The sequence below is a fragment of the Dipodomys ordii genome, unplaced genomic scaffold (genome assembly GCF_000151885.1).
Source record: "Dipodomys ordii isolate 6190 unplaced genomic scaffold, Dord_2.0 Scaffold10, whole genome shotgun sequence".
NCBI lineage: Eukaryota > Metazoa > Chordata > Mammalia > Rodentia > Heteromyidae > Dipodomys > Dipodomys ordii.
The window spans coordinates 14497791-14509048 of record NW_012267226.1 but is presented as its reverse complement, the minus strand read 5'-3'; the positions used below and the strand labels follow the sequence as shown (position 1 = coordinate 14509048).

The 11258-nt window shown below is 39.8% G+C and overlaps 1 protein-coding gene across 1 annotated transcript in view; it reads right to left on the bottom strand.

The window, feature by feature from the left end:
- Positions 1–10810: 10810 nt before the first annotated feature.
- Positions 10811–11258, bottom strand: part of LOC105980599 (chromosome unknown open reading frame, human C11orf87) — a 1428-nt gene continuing 980 nt past the window's right edge. Inside the window, 1 exon segment of the mRNA XM_013009480.1 lies at positions 10811–11258. Coding sequence (XP_012864934.1) covers positions 10811–11258 — 448 coding nt within the window.

Below are 11258 nucleotides of genomic sequence, written 5' to 3'. Positions count from 1 at the left end.
GTGCTTTCTGTTCTATGAGATGAGCACCAATGACTCTAACATTCTGATTGTGATTTACACTTAAGCCACCAGCTTTGTTAATCATAGGTCAGACCTCCTCTGCATTATAGCTGTGAGTTTGCCATAGAACTGAACAATTCTCATTGCTCTCCATTGGCACCATGCATTTTCTATACTTTGCAAATCTCTGGACTCTGAAGACTGAGTGTAGACTCAGTATTTCATTTATAGATCTTTTTCTTGACATGTTTTATATCTACACACATTACTGTGATGGAGACCGATATATACTGTATGCTCACTAGGTGATATGTGAAGCATTTCCCTTTTAAGAGGACTTGGCAGTCTTCAGTATACAACTATCTTGTGTATGATGGAGATTTTTTTTAATGACACAGAGGGTTCCCCCCTGCCCCCAGCTCTCCCACCATTTCTCCATGCCTTTGGTGCCCAAATCCCTAAAAGGTTTCAGAGGGATTTCTCGGGGCACATTCCCTTTTCCTCTCTTCTGCTGAGAGAGTGACTTGCAATTGTATTAAACCATGTGTTTTGGGAGATTTGTTTCCCAGTTCTGCTCTGCACTCATCCCTTGGATGATTCCTGAGAGAACTAGCTGGAGGATAGCTGTAAGGCGACTGTGTGTCTTGGGTGCCTTGGCATTGTGATCTCCCATGCTCATCTATATGCTGTTAAATTCCTTGACCTTTCTGATCATTTCTCACTTTCCCTGTCGCTGGAAGATTCTCCCATTGATCTTAGATGAGAGCAGCCATCGATCTATCTTCTGTGAAATCTGTCATTTTTCTGGAGCCTAGTTAATTTAAGTTTCTTCATATCATATCCTCAGCTCTCTGATGAGTTAAAATAATTCTGTAGCTTATCTAAATTGTTTCAATTTGATCAAAGTGTATGCATGTCTCAATAAAGCCCCTTTGAACAATTAATTATGCTAATAAAATATAAAATAAAATAAATTGTTTTGGTTGATAGAATAAAAGTGATGGGTCTCTTGTGTTCTCTACTTATAAAAATCAATGTCATAGGCAAAGATTTGCTTCTTGGAGAGATCTGTAACTCATCAATCCAGCATATTTCTTAGGTTGAAGCACCAGATATTTTGTCATGGGAGAGCATGCAAATTCATCTTAACGTTGGCCACAGATGAATTCTTATTTTCGTTTAAATATGTGAAAGGTACTGCATTTACAGATCTTTTTTTGACACATTTATATCTATATACATTACTACTGTCTGCGGGGACTGACATATTCTATATGCTCACCATATAATATGTGAAGCATTTCCTCTTTAAAAAATAATTTTCAATCTTCACAACTAGTAAAATTCTTTCTCTGCTTTTGTGTTCACAGCTCTAGCTAATGCTTATAACAGCCTGGACCAATGTCTTTATACATTCCCTGGAGATAGATTCTTAGAGCTATACCTCTAAAGGCAAGGAACTCTCTCTCTAATAAAATGCGTATTTGCATGAAATGAGACTGTTCATATTTTCACAGCTGTTTCTCTTCTACTGTCAGATGTCTGTTTGTTGCTGGCCTGTGTAAACTGTGTGACAGCCTTCTTACAGTACCATGCTGCTGTGGAGCTAGAGATGCTTGCTTGATTTCCCATTGTTTTAGAGATATCTATAGAACTATGTGTGGGCCCTGATGTAAAACAACGATCCTTCTATGCCTTGAGTTAGAGTCACTTGGGCACTGGCTGTGCATGTTTCCTCCTAAGATGAAAGACCAAGGATGTCTAAGACTAGAGTCTCCTTCAGTTTTGTGTTCTGGATTGCCCAAACTCCTACACAAAGCTGTGAAGCTTAGATGCCTCTTAGATGTGTCTGATCAAGATGGTGAGTCAGGGTTGAAAATAACTGCTATCACTAGTCAAGCTCTGTACTTTGATCCAATATTTGAAGTAAGTTGCAAAGGTTTTGGCTCTTTTTCAACCAGAAAAACATCATTTTTCTTCTGCATGTGGTGACTTATTGCAAATAGTTTTCTCTCTCTCTCTCTCTCTCTCTCTCTCACACACACACACACACACACACACTCACATATACACACAATTTTATTAATAGGTCAGATCCTACAAAAAACCTTCAAAGTTTTGCTCTCTTTGTTTGCTATTGGTTCCTGGAAATTACAACAAAAATTACTGTCAGGAGTACTTTGAATTTAATTTTCTGAAAAATTATTTCTAGAAACATAAGTGCCTCTATTGCAATTTCCACCCTAGCAGAGAATGTTCTGCCTTTTAGATATGCTAGAAAATGTTGAAGATGTAATATGTCTATCTCCATAGAGAAATTGCACATCATGAATACTATATACATTTTTCTAACTGTCTGGCATCAACTGCAAAACAAAGAAGATATCATTCACATGCCTTTTCTTATATTTTGCAGAGGAGAAAGCCTACCTGACAGAGCATAAAGAATATTTCTTATTTATTCTCACATAGCTGTGTTCTAAGAAATGCTGTAGCTGTGGTTGAGCTCATTTCCTATAGCCATCATTTGTAGAGTCTTAATACTGGATTCATGTGCCACATTGGTCCCATACTACATCACCGGAAAAAAAAATTCATTTCCCGATTGCCTATTATACTCCATTTATGATGTCATGTATGAGCATAATAAAAGAACAAGGCATCTGTTCTGGTTACAGAAATATCATAGCTTGGTTAGAATGACCACATAATATCTCCTCAAAGTCTTCGAATTTTCCATGGAATAAAATCTCTGCCCTTTTACATGGTGTACTAGATTATGACTTGATTTCATTTCCCAGCCTCTCTTTTTAATCTCCTCCCCTTGCCCATATCTGTGTACAACATGAACCTAAAGTTACTTACCAAGACATATTATCTAACCTCTCGACATTTTGTGGGACATCATCTTTCTGCATTATGTAACCTTCACTTTATAATATTCGACCAAGACATTCCATTCTCTAAGGTATCTTCTCTATTAGCTAATAATCACCTTCATCCTCATAAACTTTAATGTTTTTTTGTTCTGTGTTCCCACAGCATCTCACAGCTATCTTAATATTAAATTCAGCACCACCTAGCAATTGCCTGTGTCAGCATCTGTCTCCCTCAGACTATAAAATACTTGAAGATAGAGACTGTATCTTTTTACCTTCTTATCTCCAAGGCTTTTTGTAGAACCTGGCATAATAATAGACTCTTAATAGATTTCTGATGAAAGAACAGCTTATTTTCTACATTTTATCTGAGTCTTATTGTGTTTTCTAAAAGGTTGCTCTGTTGGTTGAACCATTCTAACTTGAGCAAAGGGATAATATTGGAAGCCTAAGTCATTTGAAAAATGAAAATGATTTTATAATCATTTGATTATAAAATTGAATAATTAGCAAACACTCACAACCATTGCCTAGACAAGCAATTGTGCACAGAGTAGCAATCAGTTACTATCATCAAGAACACAATTCTAAGAAGGCAGAGGTATACATGTCTTACTACCTTCAGTTAACCCACCCCCACACAAATTCATTTGGCACTATATTAAAACCTATTTCATCCCATGCTCTTCAACAAAAACTAATGAACATCTACAAGGTAGAGGTGTTATGCTAAGTGATATGAATAACACAATGGATGAAGAATGGACATACAATCCAGAACTATGGAATTTTAGTGCCTTCGAATGCTTTCTAGCAATATATATGACTTCATATGGATATTCAAAAATGTTTTCTTCTGCAAGTGGCTCATGGTGGCTCAGGAGGCTAAGGTCTGAGGACTGAGGTTCAAAGTCAGCCCAGGCAGAAAAGATGGGGAGAATCTTATCTTCAATTAACCACCAAAAAGCTAGAAGTGATACTGTGGCTCAAGTGGTAGAATGCTAGGTTTGAGCACAAAAGCTCAGGGACAGTGCCCAGGCCCTGAGTTCAAGCCTCAGAACTGGCACACATAGGCACCCTTTAGGAATGGGTCTAGTATTTTATGTTCTGGTTCCCAAACCTGTTGCTGTGAAAGAAGACTCGGAGATAAGTGCTCTAGCGATGGTGGTGGCAGCAAGCAACCAGAAGGCTTCTTGTCTCCTATTATGTGAATAGGACATATTATGGGACCCAGAAAGTTCTATTTGTTTCATGTGGGGGGGTCAGAGATGCTTAGAAAACAGTAAAATAGCAAAACTATAAAGACTCAGATTTCAAGGCTATTTAAAAACATGCATCATCCTAGTCTGCAGTGACAGAAAAGGCATATACCATAGCAATCTCCAGTTCCAGAAGCAGATCAGACTGGCCACACTCTCCAGCCCCACCCAGAAAGATCTCTTGAATACTGCCAACATTTAAAGAACCACACTCTCTGCCACCATGAGGTAACATAAATCATATCCAGACACCAGTGTGGAAAGGAATAGGGGAAAGAAAAAAATACTGAGAATTTGAGAATTTTCGTAAAAGAGTTATCCAGTAACATAGGTCCCCATGAAAAAGACAAGTGATGGAACATTAGAGTAGCCATATTTGCTTTGCATAGATGTATGCTAACAGAAGACATTTTCTGCCACCTCAATGTAACATTGACACCTCAGTGAGAATTATAAGAGCCGTCCTAGGATCTGAGAGGTTCCATTTGCAGAAAAATTAAGTACCCTAGGCTAAAATGAGCAATTTGGAGTTTAAAAAAAAAACATGGCTCAGGAAGATAGAAAATCGTCTAATGAACGTAGAGGATGGTCAGTAAAAGGTGAAAGAGGATAAGAAAGCTATACATCACTGCAGACCCAACTTCATGTGTAATGTTTTCAACAGTAGAGCCTTCTGAAGGAAGGAGTGGCATTGTCCAAGAAGAGCTATACTCATAACCTAACTTATAGGATTGTAACCCCTCTGTACAACTCCTTAATAATAATAAACATATGTATATGTTATATATGTATATATAAAAGCTTTATGTTGTATATGTTATATGTATATATTTTATACATGTATTTATACTTTCATATATATGTGCATATGTATATATACTTTCACAAAGAGAAACAATTCTATCTACATCAGTTCTTATTTAAAGATGGTATTTGGAAGAATAGCTACTCAGGAGGCTGAGATCTGAAGAATGCAGTTCAAAGCCAGCCTAGGCAGAAAAGTCTAGGAGATTCTTGTCTCCAACTGAGCACCAAAAAAGCTGGATGTGGAGCCGTAGCTCAAGTGGCAGAGTGTTAACCTTGTGTTCAAGCTCCAGAACCAGCACAAAAAGAAAATATATAGTTAATATTTCATAAATTAATACCATCCTAGGAAATCCACAAACTGAGGTCAGAACATAAACTGCCGGGTAGCAAAGCAGACCAAGGCTAGATACTGGGCAGCATTATGAATGCATCTGCCTTAGTAGAGATAACCAGCCATCTTTTTGTTGTTGTTGTTGTCGGTTGTGGGGCCTGAACTCAGGGTACTTCTTCCCCCCAACCCCTAGCTCCCACATTTATGCCATAAAATCACATCAGCCACATCTCTTCCTGAAATACCAGGTTATTTTAAAGACATATAAGCAGAGAAAGAAGAAATCTGACACCCTAAGCAGATCATCTCCAGAGACTGGGTCTCTGTCTAAAGAGGCTACAATGTTATTAATTGGATTCAGATAAAAATTATATACTTCCCATTCCACTTCTGAGATGGGTTTGGTTTCTGAAGACGAGCTAATGAGTTATAAAGAAAGAAAGAAGGCCGAAAATGGAGCTGTGGCTCCAAGTAGTAGAGTGCTAGCCGTGAGCAAAAAAGCTCAGGGACAGTGCCCAGGCCCTGGATTCAAGCCCCACAACCACTACTACCAACCACCACCACCACCACCACCATCATCACCACTACCAACAACAACAAAGAATGTCAATTTCTTTTCGAAGATTTTATCTGAGAGTGTAAGGATGAGTAATTTTGTAATCCTGCTTTATTATACATGAAATTAATAAGAAAATATTGTCCCAAAGGCCAATTTAACAAGAAAACTCTTTTATTGATAGAAAAGCAAAACATTTTTTCCATGAATTCTAATCTCTTTATTCTATCTGTTGGATATACTCAAGTTCAAAAATGAGTTGTTCTGTTGGTGCTGCTTGTTGTTCTTGTTAATTTCTCTGTAGAAACAACCAAATGTCGTCACATGCCTCAGGGAAAGTTTCTGCCCCAAATAGGTAAGACAACCTTGATAAGACTTAATTAAATTCTTATTCTCAGCTAAGCATGTCTAGATGACATCAACTGCATTATAAGGTTGGTGACATTAATAAGTATTTATGTCAAGCCATATAAGTTTTAAACAACAGATCATAATCAGGTTTATATTGGGTCCAATGATTAAATACCCTTCCATCACTGGGCCAATTTATTGTCACATGAACTGAAACATCTGTAAGCCACAATCGCTAGTTCCACAGAAAAGGGTAGGTGGCTTTTTAGAGTCAAGTTCAAAGGCTAGATTTACCTGGGAAAGGACTTCAGGAGCCTGGATATATTAGATAAAACCTTCTGGTTCTAATTTAGCCCCTAACTTTCATGTGATATCTATTAGCAACTGCTCAGCTGTCTTCCACAGAAAAGCATTTAGAGCCTACTTCTGCGCGCTGGAAAAATAAAATTTTAACCATCATCTATTTAACTTCAATTGATACAGATAGAAATGGTGGAAAAGCCAGATGCCAAAGAAGTTTGTTTTAAAGCTAATGTGTCTATATTTTCCCAAAAACTACTTATCAAACTAAACAAATAATTATAATATTTTCATTTTTACCTGTAGCTATGCAGATATAAGTTGTATCTCACACAAAATAAAAATTCAAGCCACAAACCAGGGTTGTGTGTGGTCTCAATCACCCTAATCCTCTTTTGCATATTTTTGCATTCCATCTAGATAGTTTGACCACATTGATATGGTCATAACTTTATTATCATTGCTACATTTGAGTCACTAACATAGGAAAGGAAGCTTATCTAATTACCAATTTCCCGAGCCAACCACAGCTCTCCCTTCTCATTAAATAAAGAGGGAGTCATTCAAATTTGACCCCAGAGAAATAAATGCATGCATATACCTGACTTTTAAGTATCCTTCCTGGATAAGAGGATGGAACAATTATTTGGTTTCCATCTCATTCTTGTAATGTCAGAAAAGAGAATACAAAAAGTCCATTGTAAATTTGTACAAAAGGTATACATATATAAATACATATCTATGAGTGTATATAAATTCTAAAGATTATATCCATTTACATCTTAAAGATTCAGAGGCCCATAGAGTTAACATAATGGCATTCTCTCCCCAATTTTCTCATTAAAAAAAAAACAATAACAAGCATGCCACCTTATTGATAATAGCAAGTGCAGAAGTTGAGCTGTAGCTATTAGGGGTTTGGAGTAATTTGTTTGACGGGACATCAGTGAATAAAATCCTTAAAAGAAATTAAGCTATTCCTATATTGCCTTTTGTTTCATAGAAATAAAAATCAAAATGCCCTATGGGTAGCATCCCAAACTCCTGGGACTGTCAACTGAGCTCCATAAGGCGTGCTTTTAGCAAGGTCTATACAAATTGCTTGGATGTGTGCTTATTCAGTAATTTGGTATGGGAACTGTCCTACTAGATTTTATTTGACACCACCAGAAGCTTAGGGTTCTGACTGTTTTGAACTCAGAGTGAATATAAATGCATCATCTTTATACGAGATGCTATTAGGAATTTTAAACGATAGTCAGTTAATGGAGAAAGTCATACACACATTCAGGTAGAAAATAACAATAGATTACAGATGTGTGCCCATGTTTAGAGGTATCAAGATTTTTTTAACAACAAAAAATCATTTTATTTCCTTTTCTTGTTCTATTCCTTCAGGGAAAAATTATATAGGACATTACCCACTAGGGTATACGGACTGCTTGTTGGAAGGGAAATATTATTGCATGCCTTGAATGTACTATGATTCATAAGGCAAGAACATATGAGTAGCTTCAGCACCAAGGAAATGGAATCATCATCTAGCACTGCTCACAACAGAATATCTTATTGCTTTAATAAAATGGGAAATTATTCACTGTAAAAATAAAGTGCACCAGATAAAGGGAAGAAAGTAATATCCATGCACTTTAGTAGAGTTCATTTGGAAATGAGGAAGCTCCCTCTTGGGTTCCTGATTCCATTCAAAGCTCAAGTCCAAAAGTGATTCTGTAAGCAGGTATTAAAGAGCTTCAGCTGGATGAGCGCAAGCTACAAAAATTAATGGACTTTCTCCTCCCCAGTGCCTTAGTCATCCTGATGTATAATATCGAGCTCTTATGCACTAAAGGATTCCTTAGTGGTGTGCGGGAGTTAATGCACTCTTTTACCTATTACTAGGATGCGACTAAGGCACCGGAGAGAGCCTGGCTCATTGTTTAATATATTGTGTCCAAGATCAGACCTGGTCTTTCTAATATTATAACATGTTATGTATGCTTAAGCCATGGTCTTCTGTACTTTAGGAAAAGGACTTGGGTGAGTATCTAATGGGTGGTTAAAATTAAGCTGATTTTTTTATAAATATAAAAGATGGGAACTGATCTTGAGGTGACAAAAAATCACCAAGGGCCATCTTTTTTTTTTCTGGACAACTGCACTTATGGCTGAAACCAAGACAGGAATCCATATCATCATCATTACTTGGAGAGGGATGTACTCAGGGGCCGTGTTACACACAGCAATATGATAAAGACTTTCCGTTAAAGTTCTTCTAGATCGTTCTCATTCAAACTTTTTACAAACATTTGAATAGCTGTCACAAAATTAAGTTTCCAAGAAGAGATGCCAGTGCCTATAATTAAGATTATAAATATGCTTCTAGAACTCTCTGCCATCTACCCAAGGGAAACAAAGTGGGAAGTAATCAGAGGAAGACTCCATTCCTAATATAGATAGACTTATCTGGCATTAAGAGTAAGAATAAAATATTTATCTTCCCCTACACTTTTCTCCCTTCATATTTGTTTTCATGTATTCAGTAATGTCAGCTAAGCCAGACTCACGAGGAAGAGAGACCCTTTTCTGCTGAATCTCAAATACAGGCACAGATTTGTAATAAACATTTTTATCCCATTAAGTACTGGCTGCTTTAACTTCTCTTGAAATTTGCATGTCCTGTCATACAAATTGTCCAACATCCCCACCAGTCCCTCCTCAAACACAGACAGCACAAGCAAGCACGCACACACTGCCTCCAGGTGGTAAGTGCATGCAGGTAGAACTACGGGCATTGTTTAAATATTAACCGTGTTTTAATAGATGGCATTCCAGCGCATCCATTATTTTTTTTTGTCGTGGTGGTTGTTTCTGTTATTCGCAAGAGGTAAAAAAAAAAAGAAAACATACATGTCATCTTTTTATAACAGTCAGCTACAGAGTAAGGTACAAAAGGGCAGAATCAGCAGGACCAGCCCACAACACCGAATTCCTCATCCAGCAGGACCCTTTATAGCAACAGCTGGAAAGCATCAACAAGAATATACAGCTTGGAGGATGTCGAACAGAACTATAATTTCTTCTGTTTTTGGTACCAAGATAATAAGTATACAACAAAGGTGCACTTGTTCTCAAACTGAAACAGAAACATTCTGGTTGGTTAGATACTTTAGTACTGCACGTCACTTAATATGTTTTTATGTCTTGTTTTGTGTTTTTTTTACAAAAAGATAACTTATGCAACGTTTAATAAATAAGAAAAACAATAGTACGCGCTAACTCGGTTGGAGAAAAAGAAGAGAGAAACCAACCAAAAGCCGTTAAGAATTGCTTTCCCTAGCAGCCCCTCCTTGACCTGCACGAAGGAAATACGCATTAGGTGAGGCCATTTCAGCACCAGAGCTGTGTGGACAGCTCCGGGATCTCTCCAAACACCACAAGTCAAAGGTGTTAAGGGGGCGGGGGGGGGGAGGTTTGGGGTGAGGGCAGGGGAAGGGAGAGGGGGGAGCAGACAGCTTTTGCTTTTGTTCTTAGTGCATTTAAAGGCTTTGACGCTCGGCCAGCGAGAGGCATGTCTAAAAGTAAATCAAACTTTTCTATCTTGGAAAAGGTCATTGTGAGAAGGGTGGAAGGGGTGACCTGTCCTAAACTTTTGTTTGTTTGGGGTTTTTCTCTCCTGGGGCTTTTTCTGTGGCCTTCCACAGTCCCGGTGCTTAATCACATCCGCATTTCTCTTATCGTAGACGATTGGCTGAGCCCAGCTTGGGGTGAGAGAAGGGGAGGGAGAGAAGGCAAAGGAAAAGTGGAAGCTTGGGGGCGGGGGGGGGCAGGAGGGTAGCGGAACCCTAACTTGACGGCTATGTACATCACGGGGCCCCCTCCCCTCCCTTTTGCGCGGGGTTATCGATGCCTTGCGTGTTTTTGGTAGCTTGTGCGGTTTCTCCTCCTGACTGAGGGGGGCGGGGGGCCCGGGGTGGAGAGGAAAGACGCATCCTTCGTTGACAAGGAGAAATTATGTGATTTGTCATGCGCTTGGATTGTGTTATTAGTATTATAATTACTATAAATATGAATAAAGTATTGTCAGCGTTATTTCTTCTGCTGAGACTTTCCTCACCCAATATTTACAAATACCGCACAGTGCCTCGGCGGAGGAGAAACAAGAGTCCGAGGGAGGACACGGGGGTGGTGGGGAGGACAGAGAGGCTAGATTTGGGGGTAGGGGGGAGGGGATGGAGAAGGAAGGGCGGAAGGAAGGCAGGCCTGGGGGAAGGCGAGGATGGTGAAGATGCCGGAGATGAGGAAGGGGTGAAGAGGCGGGGTGGGACAATCAGGACAGTACCACCGTTTGTAAAAGGCCCTCGCCAGCGGTGTCCGAACAGGAGGAGGAGGAGGAGGCTGCGTGCGCCGCCTGCGGGCTGGGGGTTGGAAGCGGAGGTGGAGGCGCAGCGCAGGGCCCCGGGGCCGCCAGGCCAGGGCCCGCGGAGGTGGCGTTCGAGGGCGCGCACGGGGCAGAGTCTCGGGGCTGTCTCTCCAGCCGGTTTTCTTTCCCTTGGATGGGGGTCTGCCCACCCGGCCGGGGCAGCCGCCCACTGGCGCGGCGGCCACTGCAGTGATCTCTCTCGTACTCCTCCTGAGCCCTCTGCATCTTCCGCTTCTTCATCCTGCGCTTGTGGAGATGGAAGGTAGAGAGGGACAGCACGAGGAGGCAGAAGATGAGCGTGACCAGGACGATCAGCACCAGCGTGGACGAGAAGGACTGGAAGAGCTGCGGTCCC